This window comes from Vanacampus margaritifer, chromosome 13 (genome assembly GCF_051991255.1).
Source record: "Vanacampus margaritifer isolate UIUO_Vmar chromosome 13, RoL_Vmar_1.0, whole genome shotgun sequence".
In the NCBI taxonomy this organism is placed as follows: Eukaryota; Metazoa; Chordata; class Actinopteri; order Syngnathiformes; family Syngnathidae; genus Vanacampus; species Vanacampus margaritifer.
Window position 1 is genome coordinate 3,800,307 of NC_135444.1, and position 13,553 is coordinate 3,813,859.

A 13,553-nucleotide genomic window follows, 5' to 3' on the forward strand; every position below is an offset into this window, starting at 1 on the left:
CATACTGGGGTGAAGAAAAGCTTCAAAATATTTTTGTATACTGGGAAGAAATGTTATTTTCCCCTTTTCCTAAAGCCCAGCTTTTAATCTTAGTACATGAACAGAATAACCATGTATAATTGTGTAAAAAAAAAAAAAGTAAATAAATACATAAATACTTCAGATTAAAAATATAGCAATAAACTGAGAAAACAACAACAATACAAAACAAAAGAGGAGGCTAATGGTGTAAATACCATCATCCACTGAATAGAAATGTGTCCTGATGGTTAGGATTAAATGCAACCCAAGAGCCATAAATTTGCTGTGTTTTCAGTTCATCTTGATTCATACAATCTTTATATTAGATGTCATATCAAATTGTAGTCATTCATGGTGTCTGGTGGATCCAGTATGATAGTTTGCTGGGGCATATGCCTCACTTGAAAAACAAGGCTTGTCATTATTAAGGAAATCTCAATGCATAGAAATATCGAGCTGCGATTATCTCCACAGTCGGGGGCCAAACTCAGATCTAAGATAACAATGGATTTATCAGAGACTACTTCCAGAAATTGGGAGTGGAGAGGAGCAAACCAAATTTTGCTGGTCCGTCAATCGTCATTTATCAACGCCTTGGGCACCTTTTCCTCATCGTCATCGTCAGTATATCATTTTTTTCAAGCCGAATCAAACTGAAATCATCAGTCCGTCATTTTATTTTAACCACACTTCCAACATCACTTCGTCACCACTATTTTAGGATAGGCAGACATAGGCGGGCATTCCATCAGGACTGACGGACTGTCCATCAGTCGTCAATTGTCAACAAAACAGGCATTGACGGATGAATACTCACCTGCATCAGTGCTTAGTCCATCATTTTTTTTAAAGGCTCTCGTTATTTGTCAGCAAAACTACTTAACATAAAGACAATTGAAACAATAACAGAAATCACATCACAATTCTTTCTCTATTGGTGTGTTGCAGGATTATGCCGTGTCTACTGTACCTGTGTTGGAGGGGCTGCACCTGAAGAGCTTCTGCAGCATGGGGGGACCGGGCCTCATTGTCATCGGCTCCAGTGAACCTGCTCAGAAAGCCGTCAAAGTATGGAATTTGCGTATGAGCGTGATGTGTTAAGGGAAATAGCGTCATCTCATGGTGATGATTTTGCCATCTGTCATCATGGGAACAGTTGAATCATTGTATTGGCAGTGTATTTTTCTGAAACTGGCACAGCAGATGTTTGCTTCTTTTTAAATACAAACCAAATAATTCTTAAAAAGTGTCTTGCATTGGATTGATAAATAACATTTATTAACATTTAACATTGAATATTTAATTCAGTGACTATGTCACACAAAACGAGCGTCCGTCAGTGACGGATTGAGAGGTCTGTCCGTACTTGACTCCGTCAGTGACGATTACAATGACGGACGAAAGTGCTTAGTCTGTCATTTTTTTAAGTTTCTCATCATTCATCGGAAAAACGGACATCCATCAGTGACAGTCTGTCAGTACTTAAATTTACTTCAGTAATGTTATCAACTCGGTAAGATTCCAGTGGGTTTGATCACCCTAGTCATTAACCACTGTAATGAGGAATAGCTATTACCGAAACTTTAAATGTCAAAATCTCTCTGGTTACGTCTTGCATAAAGTTACATCATCCCACTCACAAGAGTCTGTTTCTATTTTACAGGTCTTTTAATGACCACGCAATACTTTTGTTCTTATTGCATAAGAACTGTTTAAATTAATTGGAATGGTCTTTTCAATCTGGATGTCGTTAAAATTGGTGTAATTTCAATATTCACCATGGAACTCACTGTTTCAATCTCTAGATGATCTGTTGTATAAAGTATATGACCTCATGAGCTGTGCTGTTTTACACTCATGTAAATCATTTTCTAATCTTGTGTATTTAGCTCTCCCAAGAATGAGAATGCATAATGACCAGATGGATTTCATCATCTGTCAGGCCCTTTCACCGCGAGCTTCTCTCATGAAGTCATTCCCTTAAATATTGCATGGGGTTGTAGCACCCTCTCACTTAAGCTTACCACATTCACCCCTTACTCAGCCCTGTCTCAGTTATGAGGTCACCACTTGATGCTGTTTGGGGTTCCCCTGGAGGATGTTTATACTGTATGTTACTCACTAGCATAACACAGTATGGTGAAAGTCTCAAACTGAGTTGGGTTTCAGAACGAAACACTGATATGACCTCATAAATGTTAACATGAAACTTTTTTTTGATGAGCTAAACTAACATGCTGCATCAGGAACTATACAAGGTAAGTGGCACAAGGCTTCCCTGCCTATTACGTTACTGGAGATTCCCTGAGTCAGCTGCAGTGGTAGACGGCAGCAACTGGAGACAAAAGTCTTTCCCAAGTTTGACTCTTTCATGAAAACAAAACATTCCCCTTTTTAACTTCTCACTTAATTATTTTTAATCGCTTAATCAGGTTAAAAAAAACAAACAAAAAAAAACGTTGCCTTTATTCAAATTGACATATTAATTATGATTCAGTTCTTGGTCTGGTCCGTAACATGTCAAAACATAGGCAAAAATGTTGATCATTGTTTTCCAAAGTAAAAGCAAATGTTTTATTTTGATTCAACACCAAGATAACCAGTCTGCTTTAATGGATGACTGCAGAAATGGGATAACATTTACTGTTGAGAAGCTGAAATTCCAAGGATTTAGACAATTAAAAACAAAAACAAAGTTATCTGAATGAATTATCGATTTATATTTTATCAAAATATCTATTAAATCGATGATCTATTAATTGTTATTAATCGATTAATCATTGCGCATCTGAACGTTCAGCATTAATTCAAGGATCTACCAAGAACATAATTGATCAGATCAATGAATTAATACATTACGGCTGAACACAAAATAAACCAAATATAAACATTTACGCTGAGTTGATATAGCCAATCAGATCGCCCAAAATTCTAATACTTGGATTGACTTTTTTTTTCCTTTTTTACCTTCCTTCCTTTACACCTTAAGCATTTTTTTTTGACGGCGTATTAGGGCCACTTATATATATATATACATGTAGTGTAACTAAATTCTAATGTGAGGATTTGTTGGTGGTTAATAGGACACTGTTTATAAAATGAAAAGGAAGAATGGCGGCAGATTCATTCTTAATTTAAACTTTACTCGTCATACACGCAGCTAAAGCGACACTTCCTGATCGGCTATCAGCTGACTAACACTAACCAATCAGAAACTAGCATATTTTATGTAAATGCAAGTGAACAACGGCAAATTCGACACATCAATTTAGCCACTTGTACAAAAAAAAATAAAATCAGGAATGTGCAAATAATTCTGGAAACATAAAATGTACAAGTAAACGTACATTTTGACAAATTAACTTAAATGCTTGATACTCATGGTGTGGACCTTTGCAAAGTGAGGTGTCTTTGTCGCTGGCCGTACCCAACGCTTCATACATCTATGGTTAATCTCTGCTAAAGCAATTACAATCTTTATTTGAAAACCCGACTGAAGTATTGGCACAAACATCCGAGTAGTACGTCTCGTAAGTTTCTGATTTTTTTCTCTTGCAAATTTGCCACTTTATAAAGTCTCAAATTTTGAGTTTTTTCTCGGAATATATCCCCCTTCTGAAAGAAATATATATATATATGTTGCCCTAATACGCCATTGTACATTTTAAATACCTTTAAAAAATAATTTATTCCACTAAGTATATCAGTTGTTTCAAATGATCAGAATTCCATACACAAATTTACACAGTGTATGCCACATAGGGTTTGCCAGTCAAGAGAATTTTTGTAAAACTTGTGGAATGGAATGGAATTTTATTCAATCACAACAACAGAACCCAAATGAAAGATTAGACACAAACCTCAATTCCCAGTAAATTGTTTTTTACTCATTTGGTTGTTGAGATAGTTCAGTGGAGTTTTTTTTTCTCACTCTAATATTGAAGTCTTCCGGGTGGGCACATTATACTGCTCATTTAGCTCTCAGTGAATTGCATGGCTCTCTGCCAGCTTTTGCAGAAACTTTATGCTCAGTCCACTGCCAAGCTGTTTGTGAAGAGGCCAAAGTTCTACAGGCATTGAATGCATCTTTGATAAGAAACACAAATCAAGCGGTTTAAAACTACTCCAAGTGAGTTGTAGTCGGTGCAAAGCAACAGGATTTCATTGAACAAACTATAAAAGAAAACAATAAAATGTAATGAGAATAAAGTTGTAATATTATTAAGATAATTATGCATTTAGATAAAGACTATTAGGAAGATGCGATTAAAGATTAAGGTTTCATGCCATATCCATGTTGAACCCTATTTTCATGCCCAGCGCAAGTCTAGTGCAACACACAGTCTAATTTTGCATATAGGTGGAATTTTCTTTATTTTTTCTAGACTAGCACAGGTAGAAGTGTGAGTTTGTGCTGTTGTGGGAGCGAACGCCGCCGACGCCCATTCAATCAAAGCGGTTTCCATCATTCTCTTGAAATTCAGCGCAAAGAACCGTGCGGTCTACAGGGCATTGAACTGTAGATGCAGGATATCACACGCAAAGTAAAGGAACTGCAAGAGGTGGATGATGTGAAGTGGAACCTCCCTGATCGTGCGTCCGTTTCTCACAGAGCTCTACAATCGCGCCACAATTTAGACCTGCTTCTAGCCTAATCTATTTTCACTCACCAAATTGCCAGATGCACGAGGAGCATTCTGTAAAATATGCTAGAACACCTATCAAAGCATAGTGCAGTCTACCAAATTCACAAATATGCTAAACTTGCCGCGTCACGAAAATAAAAATGCTCCCATTTATACGGTGAGCACATGGCTACCAAAATAGGGCTGTGTGCAGGGTGTGTGAAATAAAAAACACCTTCCATAGCACCTATTAAGGTGCAAAATGGTATGCCAAATTTTCAAACATGGTAAACAAGATTTGGTGCTGCACGAAAATTAAGATGTGCCCGTTTTTACAGCAAGCACGGGCACCTGTGTACAAAAATGGGGCCCAGAATGTTTTGTTTTGTTTTCAAACATTTGAACAAATTATGTTGAAATGATATTACCCATATTGTGGGAATGCTGAAGAGCCACTTATGTTGTTTCTAACCATTATTATTTCAGGCACTTATTATTCCGCTTACTTTTTTGCCAAGCAATAACTCCCAGGTAATACTTCCGATTTACACCTTTCAAATGTCAACGCCTCCGGGGTACGTATATCGTCTGATTCTACATTACTTAGAATATTCACACAATTTAATGTTAAATGTAAACTTTTCCCCATACATTTTCAATGGCACTGACATTGAACCTTTTTCTAAGTCCCACTTTCTACGCCCACTTCATACACAAAACTGATCATCATGTTTTAGTTCCCAGTAATCAGCAAGACATCCTTCAATACCATTTCACAACCCTTCAATAATGACAACTAGTCCTCTGTAGATCAGTGGGTATTGGGGCGGAGCTTTGACCAGTAAGCAGGAGGCGAGGGTTTGATTCCCACCTTAGACAGATTGCCGTTCAAGTTTTCTTTTTATTCATTTATCATTCAACTACAATTAATGATTGGTAATTTTTACATAATTTATCTTTCAATTTACTTCATAGGCTTTCCGCATCCATTCAAATCTTAGCATTCAGCTATTAGCAGTCAGCGTTCAGCATTCCCATGCAATTTCTCCAGAAATTGCACTTTGTCTAGTTATACACAGTATCTGGTTTTACATGAAAAAATATTAAACAAAAAGCTTGATGCAGTAACAACTGTTTTTGGTGGAGTCAACATTTTGCCTCCCATCTACCTCTCCTAATCCCCTTGTGTGTGAGAGGCGGGTTCAGTGGTCACGCACATGAAGATTGTTTTCATTTAGCTCTGCTGCAGCCAACCCTACCCCCTAGTGACCTGGAAAATCTGTCTGTTTACACACATGCATACACGCACCGTTAGGTTCCTAGCACAAAAGAGGATATTACATGAACTTATTTTCATTTCCTGCATACTTTTAGCCTCACCAAAACTGTAGTCACTGCAGCCCTTCCTTTAACAAAAAATAATTTTCAATTTCACTCTTTACTGGTATATAAATACTGTAGTGGTTCACTATTGGATATGAAATGATAAATATATTAGTCATGTTTGTGTTAGATTAGGCCTCTTTGGCACACATAGATAGGTGACTTGAGCTTGGGCTTTATATTGCTACTTGTCAACTTGCTTCTTGGTCCTTCCTATTAATTGCACTCTTTGGCATGCATACTAGTTGAATCCAGTTAAGAGTCACGCATTGACTATGTTTACATGCAGTCAATAACCCTTTCAAAATCTGAAAATTGGCGATATTTGTGTTTTGGAAGGCCATGTAAACACACGTGCAAAACCCGAATAGGCTCTTATGAGTTGCCCCTTACGTAGCCTGAATTCTTCGTCATAAGCGTGTATCAAGGTACCTCAATTGAACGAAACTTTGGTTTGTGTTCTGCGATGCTCTATTTGCAAGGGATCTTGGGTCATTCCACTTCAGCACCGCCAATGAGCAAAATCCTACTTTTTCAGGTTTTGCTTAAATTTGGTGTGTAGGTATATCTTCATAGCTTGGAAAGCCGATTTTTCAAATTTCAGCCTGATCGCATCTACGGTTTCTGATATATTGCAGTTATTGCAGATTTTTTTCTCACCTTTTTTGCAAAAATTTCAAATGGCCTTTACTCAACAACCACTCGTTCAGTTTCAAGGAAACCGACTTTATTAGTGTGGTGAGTGATATGAAAATAATGCCTTTTATCAACGATAGAAAATAAGACATCTGTTTATGTAATTATACTGTCCATGCATTGTGGTTTAGAAGGGTCTTTATCACATTACTATATACTGTAGACAGTTACCTAGTCTCTGAATCTTTCAGAAACCGTCATATAGCAACATCAACATAAACCGAATATTGACGGCATGTTAATGTAGTCATAGTTACATGGACAAAGCAAAATAACCTTCAGGCACCTCACAGTCTAGTAGCTAATGTTAGTATAGCAAGCATTAAAGATAAACGGACCGGCAAATGTTCTCTCAGGACTTTTCATTTGGATGTACAAATTGTAATACTTGATTGTTGTTTTTTTTAATTCTATCCTTACGCCATGACCATTTCTTTTTCTATTTACTTCCCAGAAGAAAATGTCACTTTTTGCAAGCCAAAGTAATTTTCCCAGGAAAGAAACGCATACTTTGAACAGCACATTTAACATCTGGCTTTTGTTTAGATGGCAAACGCATTTGTTTGTATTGTAGTAAAATAACAAGCTAGAGACTGAATCTGTACTACTATGAATGATGTGTAACTGCAATATGTTATATAGAGAGGCAGTGGGATGTTCCATGGAATCATTTTTGGCCCACAAACAAACAAGCCCTTTACACGCACATCTGTGTCACCACATTTGCTAAAATCCAACAAGGCAAAAACAAACATGAATCAAACTTTTATGCTTTAATCATTAGAACATCAGAAGATTTTTTTTTTTTAATGATCTTTGATTCTTGTGTGACTGATGACAAACACACCTTTTGTCTGAGTGGTATCCGTCCACACATGTTGTGCTCATAAACATGGAGACACCTGCTTCTCCTCTGGTCATAACATCCTCACCCACCGACCACCTTCCAACCCCCACTTCCTCTTGGTAACGTGGGAGTCATGTCGGCCTCTCTCCTGCTCCTCCCATCCCACCTTCACCACCATTAGATTACATAAATAATATGACATCTGCTGAAGAAGAATGTCTGCTCCTGTGTTCTCCATTAACGACCCTCTTCTTCCCCTGCAGATCTCAGAGTGCTTTTGCAGAACAGTGTGGCGCTGACTTAGTATTGCAGCCTTGATTTTTTGTCACTGTTTGCCTACATTTTATGTGGGCTCTGACAGGCCGTTATTTGTTTGTGATGATGTCCATGTCCTGTGTTTTCGTGTGTGTGTTTGTAGATCATGCAACAAATGAGCGATCATCGTTATGACAAACTGACGGTACCCGATGACCTTGCTGCCAATTGCATCTACATGAACCTGCCCAATAAAGGACAGGTGCTTCTGCATTGTACAGGAGAAGACTATCCAGAAAGTGTAAAGGTAATATTTGGCGCAACAATCGCAAGGAGACAGATTTTCTTTTCATAGAAAGTGTTTAGTGTGCTAAATTGAAATTATCCAGTGAATGGATTTGAGTCATAGAAAAGATGTAATTGTCATCAATGTCAAAACAAACAGTCCCCTCCAAAAGTCAAGGTCACTTTTTTTTGTTTTTCTGTTGTAAATTGAAGACATTTAGGTTTCAGATCAAAAGGTGAATACTAGACAAGGTCTCTTGAGGTATCCCTAATTTGTTGGAATTTAGATGTTTTTGGGGTTGGTGAAAGATTCTGGTTGGTAACCGGGTGGGTAGTAGGTGATGGCTGGTCTGTGCTGGATTTCACTTTTCTTTCTTTTCTTTGATCCTTCCTCGGGTCTCCTGACAACTTCACGACTCTAGCTGGATTATGAAGTATTCGGTTTAGGTTAAAGCTATGGGATTTTTAATAGGTTTTAGGTTAATTAATGAGCACACACTCACACGCACGCACATATGCACACACACCCTCACACGCACGCACATATGCACACACACCCTCACACATGCACATACTCACGCACATACAAAAAAAGAAAAAGAGAGAGCAATGATGATGACATGTCGAATTGGTAAGATTACCGAATGAACAATACTGAGCTCTCTCTCCCCCCAAAAAAAGAAGAAGAAAAAATATATACATAATATATATATATATATATATATATATATATATATATATATATATATATATATATATATATATATATATATATATAAAAGAATACTAGACAAAAGTTCAGAATTTCATCTATTATTTCATGGTATTTACATCTAACATGTGTTAATGAACTGGACAGAACAGAACACCTTTTGTTGAAGACAACCTCTTTTCAAGTGAGCAAAAGTATTGGAACGGACACGAAAAAATTACCTTAACTCATTCAAACCCAAAAATGTGTAAGCGCATTTTTTAATCCTGTACTTTGTCCTTCACTCCCCAAGTATTTACACCTTTTTATGGGAGGGGGGGCGGGGTGGTTGCTAGAGCATATAAGGCTTTCATGCAGCTTCTGATCTGAAGAAGTAACTTAAAGCAATGGTAGTTATTACAAAAATGGCCAGCAGGTGGCAGTGGAGTATAAGAGATCAGTGAGGGCCATGTAACAGATACAAATATACTTTTTTTTCCTGATGAAAGAAGAGACTCTAATCTTTCCTTTGGTAGGTTCCATGTTTTTATAGCAATAGAAGACAATATTTTGTGGGCCTTGCAAAATCAGTCAAAATCCAGTAAAACAGCCGGGAGCAAAGGGGATTGCTTTAGTGAAAATGGCTGGGAGTGAATGAGTTAATATGAATAACATTTAATATTTGTTAGCATAACACCCTTTACATGCAATAATTGCATCAAGCCTGCGACCCATTGACTTCACCAGACTGTTTGATTCTTCATATGAAATGCTTTTTAGGCTTTTACTGCAGCCTCTTTCAGTTTTTGTTTGTTTCTGTGTGTATCTCCCTTCAGTCTCCTCTTCAGGGGGTAAAATGCATGCTCTGTTGGGTTAAGGTTAGGTGATTGAATTGACCAGTCTAAGATCTTTTCCCCTGGCGAATTTAGTTAAAACTCATCTCAACTTTATTTATACAGCACTGCACACTACCACAGATGTAAGAAAGTGCTATACTTAAAACATTATAGACATTTATTCAAATAAGGCCCACATTTTCAAAAAATGTTGTGTTGACCTTTTGCACGTGACGTCACAGCCCTCATGGAAACGCCCCCTACGAGACGCTGGACGGCAAAAGAGCCACTTGCCTGTATTGTAACCATTGAATCTTGTACAACGTAAAGTCCTTCATCTAATCGATTATCTTATAAAATTGTCACATTTTGCTGTGCGGTCGGTTGTACAGACCGACAAATAAGTAAACCAAATGTTGCTTTTTATCGAATACTACTAATGAAGACAAATTGCGTCGATTGATAGCAGCAATCAACAGAACAGAATGGCAACCCACAAAGTATTCACGGATTTGCAGCGATCATTTTTTGCGAGGTTAGTAGATAAATGTTCACACATTTGACTAGTAAACATACACTCTAACAAAGATCACATTAACGAGCCAGATAATTAGCGTCCACTCCAACTGCACGAACACACACCTTAGTTTTAAAATGTAGTTTCTTCAAAACTATTAAGTGCTTTTGACTGTTTAATAATGGGGGATTTCGTCTTTGTGCTTGGAGTTTTTCACTCCGGAGCCAGAGTCATATTGAAATGAAATTACTGCATAGCTTGCCACTACGATAGTCATTTGTTCCATGCATAGTAACATAACATCATCACAGCGTTTCAATATAGAACGGACTATGTAAAAATATGTCAGTTAGCATGATAAACAAAACTAGTTTTACCTTTGCATTATGAGATATATTGTCCCCCGGTGTGAGCGTAGCATCTCGTCCTAGAGACTCAGCCAGCGACAAGCTTTTGAATCAGCCCCGGTGTAAGGAGAAAAGACGGCATTGACTACATAATGATATAGGTCGTGTGCTGTGAATTCCGGCAAAGTCGGCGATTTGAATAACTTGGTAAAAACAGCAGGCAACAGAAGATAAGGGGCTGTTTTCAAACTAGCGATCTCCAACTTAAGTAAATATCGTGCTCTATGAGTCTCGACTAAATGTGCAACTTCGACTGACACGTGAACTTCGTTTGAAGTAATAGATTCCATGGCTCTATGGGCAATAATAACTTTTAATTTGTAAAATAACAGTCGCTAATTCGCTCCGGGTCACGTCCACTTCCATTCAACAATAATTTCCTTCCGCTGTCCGTCATAGGGCAGTCACGTGATAACATGACGTCGGTGCAAATGATCAATACAGTATTGTTGTCTGAGACAATGGATACAAAGACCAAGACCACCTTTCGACAATATGAGAGGAGTCCAGTGTTGTACCTGAACGAGTTCAATGAACAAAAATTCCTGAACTCGTTCATATTGTGGGCCAACGTGAACTAATTGTAGTACACTTTTACTTTGTGAATGTTTATGTGAACAAGCTCATTCTGGAGTAAATTAATGGCTTTGAACGCCATTAATTTTTTTCTCCAGGTTACCAGGTTTTCTCTTATTAGAAAACCAGACTAAAGACACCACAAATGGGCCTTGATTAGGCCGGAAATGCCATCTGGCAACTTAGCAGCGACGAACGGTCACAAGTCACATGCGTCATCAAAATGCGTCGCTAGCTTGCCGGATGTAACTCACAGCATCGCTGTGTGTTGCTTATGTAGCAAACGCTTGTGATTCTGTATGTGATTCTGCCATCTCTAAGAGTAATTACACAACAATAAGAAATACTCACATCGTGTATTTAAATACAAAACAAGCTTCGTTTATTAAACATTGCTAGCGCTAATGCTGGAGTCGACGGCGGATCCCATTCAAATGCTAACAGGAAATTAACATCAACTTCGAGAGTGCTATTCCTTCCTGAAGACCATCCTACCAGCTCTCCTGCTCGTCCCCAGGTAACGCCTATCAATTGTCGGGAACGAGAGTTGCCCTTGCAGCCGGCCTCACTTTATAGACGGATGTCCTCTTGCGGGCTCTCGGCCATTTTCAAAGTATGCGGTGAGATCGGTGGGGCTACAACGATGAATGGCTCAATCCGAAGCTCAGCGGCTACATGCTACAAACACTTGTAGTGCACATGCGCAGCTAGGAAGAGCACGCATGACATTGTTACGGCAGATTGATTGACGGGATCAAGAACTAATTGTTAAGATGATCTACCCGGTAGCAAGAATAGATCCTTGAATACACCTTTAACAGAGCTCAAATGTGATTTTCTTCCCTCCTATTGTACTTCATGCATGCACGGCACCACACTGCCCCTAAGAGGCCAACATGCACAGGAACCATCTGTCCTTGTTTTTTGTTATTTTATTTAAAAATTCTCTAGTCATGCATTATTTATTTTAGTGTACAGTATTCTTATATCACTTTCCTACTAATTTAATTTATCATTGTCCTTTAAGTTATATTTGAAGTATAAGTGCAAAAAACAAAACAAAACTATGAACTAGTTCAATTTTGGACCAATGAACTTAGTTAAACAAAAATGTAATTCATAAATCATTTTAAAATTTGTGAGCTGAACTTTGAACTAGTTTGTGTAGAAAATGAACTTTTTCAACACTGGAATCAGATTTCCATGTCACTATGATGCACTTTTTAGCCATGCATGTACAATGTTGTGAGTTGGTTAAAGCATTACAAATAGTGATACGATTACGCCAAAACACACAATTCTGTGTCTAGTGGAAAACTGACTTCCATAATTCTTGCTAAAGTGGAGCAGATATCATGTCAGATGGGCCTCACCTTGATACAATGTCAGGTATCCCACATTTGAAACGCTTCTCTGAGATGAGAGGTGAGATTTGAATGAGTGTAATTTTTCTGGGACAAGATGTAATTGATGCAGGAAGTTATAATTAGTCTGTCTAAACCGGGCATTGATGGTAGTTGACAAGCTGTTCAGACATAAACCCGCCCATAACCGTTCATCAATTGTAACACTGATCCTTCCCTCTTTTCAGTCTAGATTTATGCAGACCTTATTTTTGGCCTTCATCCATCAAAGGTCGATGCATTCTAGAAGTACATTTGCTTTGTTCTCCTTTTAAAGAAAATCTTCAATATTATTCATGGCTGGCAAAGTCATTTCAGGACCTATGTTAGTCCTCAGGAATGAAATCATCTGAAGATAACTAAAAGGTCTGGGTGGATTAGTTATATTTCATTTTCAGGTGTTCAAGTTACATAAGCAGTGCATGGTCAACGCAGTTTTCGAGATGCTGGTTTTGTTTAAGATACCACATATACAAAATCCAGTTGCCAAGAGTCATGGGTATGAGTTATTGTTTTGTTTCAAATATGTTTTTTGTGATAGTCCCACTTTCAGTCCAAGACTTTTGTGAACAAATAGCTAGTTTTAATTACATGCCTCGGTATAACGTTTTCTGTTGTGTATGGATCTTGCATTATGTGTATGAATAAAATCAGAGTGAACCTTTTCTTTTAGGGGATGTAGTCCAATTTGTGTGCAAGAAAGAAAAGATGAACGAACCTCATTTGAGCTGCAAAGTAATAATGTTTAAAATCGCAAAGTTGTCATAGTCCCAAATTAGTTTTACCAATTACATTTTTGGTACTTTCTATTTCCATATGAATTGCCTAAGATATGTATTTATTGATCATTTTAAAAGAGTATTGTAGTAATGCAACGGACATGGATTAAAACAAGTGTCGTAATTGTGGTTGCACATTCATTTTTGATGCAATTAACTCTGCCAACCAAAGTGAGAGGCAAACCCATTCATCTCCATATATCATCCTCAATTTTCATGAGCAGTGGGATGT

General features: G+C 37.7%; 1 protein-coding gene across 2 annotated transcripts in view; it reads left to right on the plus strand.

Moving 5' to 3' along the window:
• Positions 1-13,553, plus strand: part of ddah1 (dimethylarginine dimethylaminohydrolase 1) — an 80,248-nt gene that overhangs the window by 62,587 nt on the left and 4,108 nt on the right. For both annotated transcript variants that reach the window (XM_077584032.1, XM_077584034.1), the window contains exons 4-5: positions 970-1,089; positions 7,991-8,134. In XM_077584032.1, coding sequence (XP_077440158.1) covers positions 970-1,089; positions 7,991-8,134 — 264 coding nt within the window. The remainder of the gene's footprint in view (positions 1-969; positions 1,090-7,990; positions 8,135-13,553) is intronic.